Genomic DNA, 13,079 nt, shown 5'->3' on the forward strand with positions numbered 1-13,079 from the left:
GAGGTGGCATGATGATTTAAGAATCAAGGAACACCTATATTCTATCATATCTTTCTTTCCATCAGCTTATCCTCCTGCTTCCACACAGCAGCCAAAGTGCTCTTTAACCTGCAAATAGTTCCACATCGCTCCCCTGCGTGAGATGACTCAGTGGCACCCACTGCTCCAGCAGCCAAGTCCCTAGTATGGCCCACCAGCCCCCTTGCAATCTGACCCCGCCTACCCCTCTCCCCTTGGGCTCCTCATTCTTCTCTCCAATCACAGTGCCCTTGTTTCATTTCCTCCAGGTTCCCAGGCTTCTCCCTGCTCAGATCTCTCACAAATGCTGTTCTCTGTGGTGAGAATACTCTTCCCCACCGGTCCTAACCTAGCTAACTTCTGCCTGTCCTTCAGGTCAGAGGTTAAACATCTCTTCCTCAGGGAAGCTTTCTCTGACCCACCTTGGGACACACTCTCCTGGTCACCCCTCCTTGTCATTCATAAATTTATGACCATGGTTCTTAAATGGCAACCACGCAATTATTGGTTTAATGCCTGTCTTCCCTGCTGGACTTAACACTTCTCTTCTTATTGCTTAGCACGGTGCCTGGAACACAGGAGCGGCTCACAAAGGGCTTTTGAATTAATGAACTCTGAAAACCATCAAATGAAGAATAGATGAAAATGTCAGGCCCTAGGTGTCCTCCTCTTGATTGAACTAAAGGAACTCCTAAATTAAAGGAACACATTGATTCCCAGAGCCCAGGGACCTGTTGGCCGAGCGCTCCATGTACAGACAGGTGGCATTTAAACCTCCCTTATATAAGAGGGGTCCATTCTTCACACTTTGTCCAGGGCAAGCCAACTGGCTCGTGGTGAGCTCATTGACAGCACTTACTTTTGCTCCCCACGGGCCTGACTGGAGGACGAATTGTGTGGACACTTTGCTTGGTTAACACTCAGGTCATTTCTTTTCCTGTTTCCCTTTCTCTGCTTAGCTGAGCTGATGAGAGACAGTGTCTGTGTTTTGGTGACTGTGGTATTAACGGCAAGAGCTTAAGTTATTAAACCGAGCAGCTGTAATCCGTGAGGTCTCCTAAAGCCCCGGGGATCAATGTATTTTTGCTCCAGAGCCAATGTAGCTATGCGGATGTGCTGGGGCTTGCTCCCTGCAATCCCCAAACTGGCCCTGTGGCCTTTCTCTGGACCTGCTCCCCAACCCTGAGAGACGTCATGGAGTTTTACCTGGAGATCGACCCTGTCACCTTGAACCTGATCATCCTAGTTGCGAGCTACGTCATCTTGCTCCTGGTTTTCCTCGTCTCCTGTATGCTGTATGACTGCCGGGGCAAGGACCCCAGTAAGGAGTACGCGCCCGAGGCCGCGCTGGATGCCCAGCCCTCCTTCCGCGTGGTGGTGATGCAGCAAAGCACCCCGGGGGACCCCTGGGTGAGGGGCCCCGGCCTGCATTTCGGAAACCCCACTCCTCCAGGGAAGAAAAGCACGATGGTGTGAGGCTGGCTGGGCGACCCTGGGGAGAGAGCACGAGACAGCCTGGACAAGCTATCCTCCAAGGGGCCGCAGCCCTCGCAGCACACAGGTCCCGCCCGGCCGCCGCCGTGGGAGCCCTGTCTTCCCTGCTGCTCCCTCTGCGCCCCGCGTGGATAACCCGCGTGCTTAAGGTAAGACACCCAAAGTGGTATGAGGTCAAGTTCTCTAGCTGCTGTTGTCCAGGGGAGCTGGTCACCGGCACATCCCCAGTGACGCCAGTTCTGGAGAGATTGGCGTGTGAGGAGGGGGTTCAAGAAGGCGGTGCCACGGTGTGTGTGTGATGGGGAGTGAGATGAGCTCCAGCGTAGCCTACGCTTAGCCAGTCCTTTCTTTTCAAGCCAATCACTGAGCCTTTCCAGACTCTTTAAGATTTCTATGTGCACCAGCTCCCCACGTCGTGTTTCCCGCTGTGCGCCAGCATGGAAACAGTCCTTGTAGAGCCTTGCAGCTAATAGACAAAGCTTGCAGCCTGAGTTCAAACTCTGCCCCCTCCCCTGACAAGCTGTGTGACAGGCCAGAATACTGGCTGTGTGACCAGGGCCACCGATCTGTGGCACAGAGCTATTGGTAGCTCTTGCAGGCTATTTGCGGAATTTAAGTAAGTTAATTCACCGAAAGCACTTGAGACAGTACTTGGCACCCCGGGTTAGCTGTTATGATGATTGTATTATTATGCTCCTTCACTCTCCTTCCCAAGAAGTTTAAGCTCCTCAAATCTGACCTGGTCCGATGCAGAACTACTGAAGGCTCCCAGCGCTGTGTTGTGGCCCGCAACTTGGCGTCTCCATCCCACTGAGCACTGCTCACTCTCTTCTCACTCCCTTTCATCATTGCCAGTAACTAGCACGTTTGTTTCCCTGCTCATTCATCTGTTGCCACAACTTTGAATGGTTGTCTCCACTGTGAGTGTGTTTCTATCAAGCCTCTCTTCCCCAAGCTCAGAGCAACCTACACGTTCACTTGGTTGACTGGCCGCACCTTTCTTCCGAGGAGGCCTTGTGTGGCAATACAAAGAAGTGAGTGTGCCACGGCCCTGCCCTCCGCCTCGGCCGCCCCACAGGAAGCGAGGGATCCGGTGTGACTGAGACAGCGAAGGACACGGAGGCATCGCCAGTGCGCTGCTAGAAATCTGGAGAGTGCGGGAGTCCGTAGAGAGACGAGTGCCCGGCATGTAAGAAGCGCTCGAGAAGCACGTGCATCACGTTGAATGGCCAGTTTCATCTCAGACTCAGGCATCAAAGATAAGATGGTTCGTCTGGAAAGAGGAGCAGCTACTTTCTAGAAAGACAGAAGTGTGCTGGGGGCTGGGAGCGTAGGACAGGAGACAGCGTCATAGAGACAAAAAAAAGCATCAACAAAGCTTGGAAACAGACCTTATCGAGGTCGCTGATTTTGAAAGCCCGGTGGTTTCCGAAACTGTGAAGGACGAAGAGAGAAGTTAAATGTCGATCTTTCCTACAGAAAACCGAAGGGGAGGGGCTGCCCTGCCCTGCGAGCTTCGGCGATGGGTATCCGTGAGCCTTTGGATTGTGAGGTAGTCATAACAAAAATAAAGATCGTTCCAGTTATTTTGTTTTCAGATTTATAACACTTATTTTTGGTTTTGTTTATGTTTTCTTAGAAAATCATGTTTTCTCTGAAAATATATGCTTTGAAAATTATATTAAAAATCCTTCAGGGGAATTTTTTTCTTTTATGGTCAAGAAGCCATCCCCCCCTTTAATAATGAAAATAGAAAAGGAAAGAGTATGCGGTCCATCCACAGGCAGCTTCTACGCCCCGCCCTCTCCCAGGTGTGACCCCCGCCTTTTCCTTTCTTTCCTCTGCCGTGGGAGTATACATATCAGTGGAGAAAAATCAGTGGACTAATAAGAGTGATGACAATAATTAATTTAGCTTTTGAAGAGAAAGATGAAATGCTTACCTCCTCTCATTTTAAAGTTGAGACATGAAGCAAACATCATCCAACATTTTGTAAAATATAAATATTCTCAATTATGTTTCCATGTCATGTTGGGACCAATTGATTAACAGAGATGGTGGGTAGAAAAATAAATTTCAAGCAAAAGAAAGCAAAGGAGCAGAAAAAAACAATCATAATAACAACAGATAAAGGGAACAGAACTAAAGTCAGGGGAGATTTTTTTTTTAAAGAAGAAGGAAACTACAAAGACTCTCAGATGAATGCCGGAATAAAAGGTATTAAGCTTTTCTAAGCCTCTGGTTCATTTCAAGTGTTTCATTTAATTTGTGTTCTTCAAGCAGGAACCAGCCGCACAGCATTTAAAACAACCTTTTCTGAATAGCGAGTGCGCTGAGAATCTGAAAGAACCACAGGGGTTTTACCAGTGAGGAAGCAGAGGGCAGAGTGATTTTCCCAACAGCGTTTGGCTTCAGATCTGGGACTAAAATCCTATTATTTCCATTTTCCTTTTTGTCTTCATAGCTCTTTCTAGAGCCCTGTCTCTTTCCTGCCTGTGTTTTTAAATGTTGGGATTTATTTCTTATTTTTGAACAAAGCTGTATTTCCCAATGGAATGATTAGTTGCGTTGCCGTGACCTTTGAACTAATGCCTTAAAACCTAGTGGAATGGATTGGCAGCTAGAACCAAGAAGCTACTTGAAACATTCAAATACTGCCTTCTCTCTGCTTCCTTATAGGCTTAGGATACCTTCTTTTGCCTACTTTTCATTCATTATTCTCCCGCCAGGCACCATTTTTATTAGAGCAGATGCAGTGTCCGACCTAACGTGGATGACGCTGTGGGAAGGACACAAACAGAACACGTCCAAAGTGAGGGGAGGCAGGGAGAGAACGGAGAGTTATCAGGAGTGTGTGCTACAGGCCAGATCCTCTCTATTCCTGTCTCACTGAACCCTCCCCCGGCCTAGGAGAGAGACACAATTAACACTAGTTTGACGATAAGGAAATGGAGGCGCAGGGAGGCGCTAGGATTTGTGCAAGACCACACAGCTGGTCCCCGGGGGAGGCAGGACTTGAAGTCAGTTGAAGACGTGTGGCCTTCTGTTCTCGGGGGGTTTTTTTTCTCTTCACAGCTGTTCAAGAAGACTAGCAAACCCGAGTTTGTTCCACCCCCTCTCTCACCCACGCTACAACTGCATGTCTGGGCGGCTGCTTAATAGTGTCGGTTAAAAATTCAAATGGTCTTTATGCTTTTTTCCCTCTGAATAAAATGACCGTGGATTCCAGCAGAAGAAGAGTGAATTGATTGTTGTGACTCGGCCAGAATGTTGTCTATTGGCGTTCCGTAAGACGCCGGGTGCAGTGGGCTAAGACAGGGCTTTGCACCCGAGACGCTGGGCTCAAATCTCCTCCTGTTGCGACCTGCTAGGGAGGCTTTTCTGTATCACTTAACTTCCTCCGTCTTTTTCTTCACCTTAAACATGAGTGTAATGTTCATGTTGGCAAGGTTTAGAATAACATACATGAAGTATCTTGCAGTTGGTAGGATTTCAACTAAATGGACACCACTATTGTTCTATCAGCAGATACAATGAAGATAATGGGGGCCCTCCTCCCGTGGAGGCCAGAGACTGCTCAGGCCGGTCAGGTCATTTCGGGGGGACCCAAGGCCGGGTGTGGAGGAAAGGCTGAGGTTGGAGAGCTGCCACGTGCAGTACACATTTGAAAGAGGAGGAAGTGTCTGTTACAGGTTAAACTGTGTCTCCCCAAAATCCATATGTGGAAGTCTTTCCCCCCAGTACTTCAGAATGGGATCTTATTTGGAAATACGGCCAATACTGGTGCAATTAGCTAAGGTGGGCCCTGAATCCAATATGACTAGATGTCCTTATTATAAAAAGGGGAAATCTTGACACAGACACACACAGAGACACAGGAAGAATGCCACGTGAAGCCTGGAGTTAGGTGACCACTTGCCAAGGAACTACCAGCAGGTGGAAGGGAGACCTGGAACACGTCATTCCCCACGCCTTCGGGGGCAGCGTGGCCCTGCCAACACCTTCATCTCGGGCTTTGAGCCTCCAGGCCTGAGAGATAGCACATTCTCACTGGTTAAGCCCTCAGTTCATGGTGCTCTGTTAGGACAATCCCTGAACACTAATGCAGTGTCTGAGAGGGATGTTTAGGACATGGGTGGGATGCTCAGCATTTCAAGGCCCTTTTGGGCAGTAACATACTTCTTCTGGATGGGACAGTGGCAGGCCGACTTGGGGCTTTGGGCAGAAGCTGGAAGGGCAAGCCATATCAGAGTGTCCTGGAATACAGATCCTGCACAAGCAGAGTAACCATTTGTTGTGTTTTTAAGGAGGATGAACCCTGGCTGGGTAGCTGAGTTAGTTGGAGCATTGTCCTGATACATCAAGGTTGTGAGTTCAATCCCTGGTCAGGGCACATACCAGAGTCAACCAATGAATGCATAAATAAGTGGAACAACAAATTGATATTTCTCTCTCTCTCTCTCAAATCAATTCATAAAAAAAGATGAAATAGAGTATAAACGTCTCTAAGAGGAGAATTACTTATTTCTCTAGATAATATGTAAAAGATATAGAACTCTCAGTTCTATAAAAAGCCACACGGGATAAGTGTCAAAGAAAAGATGTTATGGCGTCCAAGGGCAAACCTATGGGGTGGAAGCAAAAAACTAAATTTTTTTTTTAAAAAGCTCAGAACTAGCCCTAAAAAATCCAAGTCCCTCCAGATAGCTCATAGATACTTCAAAAGCCACTTAGTGAATCCCAGGCACATCATTTAATCTTCCTGAAAATGTGCAGGGGGCGGGGGAGGGAACCGCTGTTCTTATTTTAGAAACAAGGGTGGTGCATATTGTCTTGCATAAAATATTTAAGTTGACAGAGTCTGATTAGTAGGACTCAGAGATTCTGACTCAGTCCACCATGTGCCCTTTAATTCCATAGCTGCCCGGGATCCTTGCCGTCACAGAGTGTGTCAGCGTGCTGGACGCAGGAAGGCCACAGGTTCGTGACACGTCTCTCACTGCCTTTACTGCAGGGGAGCCCCAAATAACACAATCCCCTTGATGAGGGCAAAACCCCCTGAGAACCAGAGGGCAGACACAGTCCAGGCTCACTCAGGAGTATCAAGGACAGCCTTTCTCTCATTACTTCATCTTCCCTGAGAACAGAAGTGGTTGAATTACAGAAAGTAAGAGAGCATTTGTTATCTTCCTCTGTGGTAACAGCTCATTTGGACTTCGACCGCCTTGGGCTCTCCGTGTTCCAGATACACTCTTTGTGACACCAGGGTAAAGGAAGATCTGAGCTACTTCACAACCTCCCAAGATAGTGGGAAGTAGTCTGCCCATGTTTATTGTTTGCTCAAGGCTTCTCTGGACTCCACCGTTACCGCAGGAAACACCAGCCAGGGGCTGGCTCTCGGTTTGGTACAGCCTGGTGGCCTCCACTGCAATCTCAGGTTGACAGGCCCGCAAAGCTCTGAAGTTACCAGAAAGATGACGAACTGGCATGGGAGGGGGACAAGGAGCAAGAGAGAGACAAGTGTGCTGCTCCAAGGGAGGACGTAACCTCGCCCGAGAGTGGCTCTGTGGCAGAGACGTGGTCGCGGAATTTGGAGTCTGCACTGTTTGTCAGAATTGATAAGGATGTTCTTATCATGGAAACTTACCAGGGAAAAGTTGCATGCCGGGAGGGGAGGGAGAAAAGCTAACATCGTGACACAGTTTTGGAGAAGAGCTGTATGTAAGAGTCACTGGGCCCCTGCTCAGGAGAGAAAGCAGATCCAGACACAGAAACAAATGGTTTCTTTAATGGTAACGAGATTGAATTTAACAACTCTCGCCATCGAGAGGGTATCCCTTTGTCTAACCTAGATCTCTTCTGCTCTTATACATCACATTCACTATTCTCCCCTTTTCCCCTTTTGGGTTTTATAATGAAGCAATGTTAATACAGTGATTCATGTGAACATGTCTCATGAAAGAATCCAATCAGATTTGGTCACGAGGGGTAATTGAGTTCAGTAATTGCAGTTGGTTCATACCCACAGATGCATGCGGATCATCCTCCCCGTGCGTAGTGGACAGTACATTGGCGAATCACCATTACTTGTGAGGTGTGCTGCAAATCATGTATTACTAAAAATAGGCTACCTGAGTTTGTGAATGATTTACGTATTTTTATATATGGTACAAATCAATCGCCATGCTGTTATCACTTCTGTGTACTCCACTGCTTTTGCTCGTACAGCACAGACACAGGTGGAGTTACGCTAATGTGGAAGCAATTGCATATACCGACTGACCGCCATCCATCCATTCAACAGGTATCTGCAAAGCATCTATTTTGCACAGGCCTCGTCCCAGGCCTGGGGAATACATATGCACACGACAGATGCAAGTTGTGTGCTGAGGAAGCTTGCCAAGCAGCAGGAAAACTCACCAAGCACTTTGTCTAATATTTCCTGAATGTTCACTACAACCCTAAGCAGTACTCTCATTTTCCCACTTTTACACATTTTGGGCAGGGAAGACTCTGAAGCCCAATCTTTGACCCAGTGGTCTCCAAACACCTGTGAGCATACATTCCTTTCAGCAAAGAAAATCTTAGTACTCGCCTATGTGCGGGTGTGTATGTATATGTAAACATGTACATATATATTTAAGTGTACATTTACATATATTTAAATATGCATATATTTAAATGAGTACAGGTTCATAGTTACGTATTATATGTAAACATATGCATATATTTCTAAATTACATGTACATTACATGGATCTTACAGAACCTCACGGTGGAGCTCACTGCTCTGCACATTCTACACCACCTCCTGACCTTGTCTTTGTGTAACAGGAACACATACCTCCAATCTCCCCTCACCTAACCCCAGGGTTTTGCCCTGGATGAGTGGGTGTGGGAACCCCATCTAAGGACTTGGTCTAGAAAATGGTTTTTTTGTAAAATGAAGAGCAATATTTTTCCAGTTATTTTAGTACAGAGGATTAGATCTTTGTACTGCTAAGGATGTTTTGGCAGAATTCCCTGATCAGTTCGTCTGTTAGTTTGTAAATCTCCTTATTTCTTTTGAGTTTTTTTCTGGCTGGATCTTAAGTACCTCTGCAAATGAATGAGTGTCTTGTATATTGGTTCCAACTGCCCACAGGACCCAGTAAAGGACTGAACACAGTAGGAAGTCTCCATCCTTTGGCGATGACTTTGTTGGGAAAAGGAAGAATTTTTACTTCAGTTGTGGAGTAGGAACTACTCCCCTGTGAAGACAAAGTGTCCCAGGCACAGCAGGGAGGAGGCTGGGCTACTCTGATGTCCCTAAGCACAGGGACTAGGAAAACACAGCAGATTCCATGTAATGCAAGCAGCTGAGATGATGCACAGTGAAGGGGAGGGCAGAGAAACCAGATCAACAGAAACGAGTCCTTCGGCCGCTCTACGCATTCTGGCCCCAGCACCACCCCAGTCACCCTTGTTGCCTCTATACTTTTTCCTGTAGGGAGACCACCAGTCATGCCTGCAGGTCTCTCCTTGATTTGGTACTGCCCATGTCTCCGAGTCCTTAGACTCCAGGTGTGCTTCTCATCCACATGCTTATCCTACGTTTGCCCCCACCCCACAGCCTGGAGGCTCCTGCTTCAGTTGCTAATGGTGGCCTACTGGCTACCTCCTGGGAGGCATTTGACTTCTCTGTCTCCTCTACAGAAAGAAAGCCTGGAAGTTAATGCACAACCCTCCAAGGTTTTTCTGGCTCTGGCATTTCTGACCCTTCCTTTTTCCTGACCTTTCCTCTGTCTTCCCACCGTGACCCCTTAGAATGAAGCAATTAGTGACAACGGGATTTGCTCTGAAAAACTGCCTGTCGTTGGGGCCTTGTTGATCAGGGGGCTGCAAAAGGAAGCTTAACAGAGGGCTGAGTCTTTTGCTAGCACGGGAGGCATGCGCATCCCCCGTTTTCTAACATATTTTCCATCTGACATTTCAAATAACTGTCCCCACGTTGGTGCTTCTTCAAATCAAGGTCTGTTTTGCACTCTTTGGAAGGAGCGTAAGCCGTGACAAATGGTTTCAGTTGAGGCATATGGTGATGCACTGGTTTCCTAGTTGCTGGGGTGTATTAACAAACTTATTGTCCCCAGCTGTAGAAATAATGAATTTACCACTGCGCCTGGAACGTCAACAATGTGGAACAGATTCGAAGTACCAGAGCCTGGGAGACCATCCTTCATTTTTAGTAGAACATTGCCTTTTATTTCCATGCTAAGTACCTTTCCATTGACTTCCCCTAAAACCTTGTTTTGAGATGGTTGCAGTGATTAGGAAGTAAAAATTTTTTTTTGTTGTTTCTTTTTCAGTGGGTGTGTTAGTTAGACATTGTGCTCAGCTATGACTAACAACACACCAAATACAGAGGCTGAAACATGATGGGGACATTGTGCTCTCTCCTGCAGCCTGACATATAATTGCATGCTTGTTTTTATTATTATTCATTAATATTTTTCTGATTATAAAAAGGAATTCCTATTCATTGGGAAAACTTTGAGTGAAGGATAGAGAAGAAAATAGGAATCACTCATACACCATTACCCAGAGATAATCACGACACTGTTTAGTTACATTTGTGCCAGTTTTATGTATATTTTACATATTCATCATCATAGGGCGGGTGTAAGATGGTACCTTTTCCAATTTCTAAATAAAAGAAGTGAACTTGCATACGGCCCTACCTAATGTGACCCTGCGCCCTCGTGACATGCCATTCCACACCATGGCTGCCATGCTGTTTGGAAGGCGCTCAGGGCAGGAGAGAATGAAGAGCCCGAACTGGTTTTCTCCTCCTCTGCTTCTGGGAGACCATACGGCAGATTTGGCTTACTTCTCACCCTCACTCTAAGGCTATATCATATGTTCTCCTTTCTGTATTTTTCCATCCTCAAAAATGTCAAGTGTTCATGCCAGAGTTAAAATGATTCTTCAGGGAACGTGAGCTGTCATACCCGTTCTTACCCCATGGCTCACAGAGGCGCATTTTGCCCTGACTTACAAATTCATAAGATCCCAAAGCTAGACAGGGCCCGTGTGCCCCATCAGCCCCAAGCCCTCATGCGACAGCAAAGGGAAGCAGAAAGGAAAAGCGCCCTGCTGCTCACAGGCCCAAATGGCATGGTCAGTACCTTCCCAGAGATCTCCCCCTCTCCTTCAGATGCTGAGGATGATGCCACTAACTGGTAAATTTCAAAGCTGTCACACCTCCAAAAAATACGTACAACCAACTGCAGGCAGTGTTAAAGTCATTAACTGAGGTCTGGAAGTTTATAACTTGCTTAGGGTTGCATTTCTCAGATTGGTGATTCCATGTACTATACCCGGATTTTCAGAGTGGATTCAGGGGACGTCAGCGTGATTAAGCCATTGTGAAGTTCTTTATCAACCTTTCTTCTCATGGTTTCACCCGCTGTTGGTCATTGCCTGAATTACTGCATTAGAGGTTAGAAAAGAGTTCCAGCTGTATCATTTCTTCTGCATTCATTGGCTGGAATTCTTTTGTAGAGGAGAATGTCTCTCATAACTAGGGCTCAGTTACTTGCAGTGCAGTTCACATAGGAAGAACAGAGTAAATGCTTAACTCTTTCCTCTTAATGGTCCATTGTCAGAGTGGGGACTTGAAAGCCTAGTGACCTTCAGTGGCATCCAGGGTTTTGTTCATTTGTTTGTTTGCTGAGGTTTCCAGTTTGCTTGTTTTTAAGTGGGGAGATTTCTCTTTTTCTTTCTTTTTAGAAAAGTTTGATATCACTGTGAATTTATCAAGTTCTTATATGTTAAATGTAAATTCATTTATAAAACTAATTATCCTAATAAATTTGAGGCTCTCCATATTAGTCAGGGTGCTCCAGAGAAACAGAACCAATGGAATGTGTGTGTATACACCTGCACACACATACACATACAGAAAATGCGAGAGGGAGAATTTGTTTTATTCTAAGGAATTTGTTTACATGATTGTGGGGCCTGCCAAGTTCAAACTCTGCAGGACAGGCAGGCTGACTGGAGACCCAGAGAAAAGGTTATGTTGTACCCTGAGTCTAAAGGTTTCTGGAGGCAGTGATCCCTGAGTCCTTTTATCTTAAGGCCTGCAACTGATAAGGTGAGGCCCACCCATGTTACGGAGGGTAGTCTGCTTTTCGCAGACCTACTCGTTTAAATGTCAGTCTCATCTAAAAAAATACCTTCACAGCAACACGTCACTGAGGTTTGGTGAAATATCTGGGTAGCATGGCCTAGCCAAGTTGACAGTTAAAATGAGCCATCACATTACCTCTATATATGAAAAAATAAACTAACAGTACAAAGCAGGAAGTGCAACAGGAGTGACAGAATGCATGCTGACAGAGGGAGTTCGAAGACACAAAAGAACACTTGGGCTGAACAAACAAGGCTTATGTTAGCAATTCCTCTGTGTTGTCCTGGCTCGGGTGTGTCCCTGAGCATTAGCAAAAATGACCCCCACTCTGCCACTTCTCATAAAACCTTGCATATTTTACATGAGTTCAGTGAGTTTCAGAATCTTCATCTGAAAAGCAAGAGTAATAACCACCGTCCTATCTAAAGTTATTGTGCATATTAAAGCTTTTAAAACTTGACATGCTACACAAATACAAGGTATCATTAGACCACTTTGTGTTAAGAACCAGTGAAGCACAGAGTGTCACACAAATGTGCTCTGGTGCTACAGCTACAAGTGTAATGCCACACTGGGATGTGCAAAGACTTCCTCTTCGTTTGGAGAGGCCGTCATTCTTGGGCCCCACATTTACAGAAGAGGGGAAGCTGTCACTACCCTAAGGAAAGAAGAATCAGAGTGCTAATTTTCCACATCAATGCCTCCCCCTATAAATTCATGTTTCCCCGAGAGTCCCCAGTTCTCCATGTCAACAACGTAGCTTTGGCAAATGCAAAAGACGAATCATTGGCTGCCTCCATTCCCTCATGATGCCATTCGATCAGCACGTATCAAACACCCATGACATGTAAGATACTGTGCCAGGTGCTGCTGGAGACAGAGAAATGAATCAAATCCAGATTCTGCCCTCAACCAATTTACAGGTTATTAAAAGAAAGAAGCCACAATTTAAAGAAGAAAAAAAGACAAATAAAAGCCTGTAATACAATATAGAAATTGAAACGGACAATGAGAGAGATCGGTAACATCCCATGGGAGTTCAGAGGAGAGATCAGTTTCAACCGAAGGTTTCCAGTAGCTTTTTGGAGGAGGTGGCACTGAGCGGGACTGCACACTAGGAATAGGCCTGGGCCCATGCGGTGGGGAGGGATGGAGCACGTGAAATGGGAAGGAACGTGGCAGACACAGTGGGAAATGCAGGTACTTACCCAAAAGGAAGAATGTTTGGACATGTGCTAATTGTGGCAACTGCTAAATCATCTTCTTTACCTCTAACTTCTTTCTCTACAATTCTGGAAAAACTGTTCAGGTCCATCTAACACTGGCATGGCAAAAAGACTTCCCTCTGCCCAGGCCACCAACTGCATCCAATCGGTGAGCAGCAGAAGGACTCCTCT

General features: G+C 46.2%; 1 protein-coding gene across 1 annotated transcript; it reads left to right on the top strand.

The window, feature by feature from the left end:
* The first annotated feature begins 1,122 nt into the window (after nucleotides 1-1,122).
* Nucleotides 1,123-7,469, top strand: SMIM36 (small integral membrane protein 36). The gene is made up of 2 exons (XM_045837257.1): nucleotides 1,123-1,661; nucleotides 6,433-7,469. Exon 1 carries the CDS (start codon nucleotides 1,213-1,215, stop codon nucleotides 1,492-1,494), a length of 282 nt encoding a protein of 93 aa, XP_045693213.1. The 5' UTR covers nucleotides 1,123-1,212; the 3' UTR covers nucleotides 1,495-1,661; nucleotides 6,433-7,469.
* The last annotated feature ends 5,610 nt before the right edge of the window (nucleotides 7,470-13,079 follow it).

This window comes from Phyllostomus hastatus, unplaced genomic scaffold, assembly GCF_019186645.2.
Source record: "Phyllostomus hastatus isolate PE091 unplaced genomic scaffold, TTU_PhHast_1.1 phas_contig_210, whole genome shotgun sequence".
Classification (NCBI taxonomy): domain Eukaryota; kingdom Metazoa; phylum Chordata; class Mammalia; order Chiroptera; family Phyllostomidae; genus Phyllostomus; species Phyllostomus hastatus.

Excerpts from the sequence above, each read along its gene's own strand:
- SMIM36 (XM_045837257.1), top strand. The coding sequence starts at position 1,213 with ATGGAGTTTTACCTGGAGATCGACCCTGTCACCTTGAACCTGATCATC.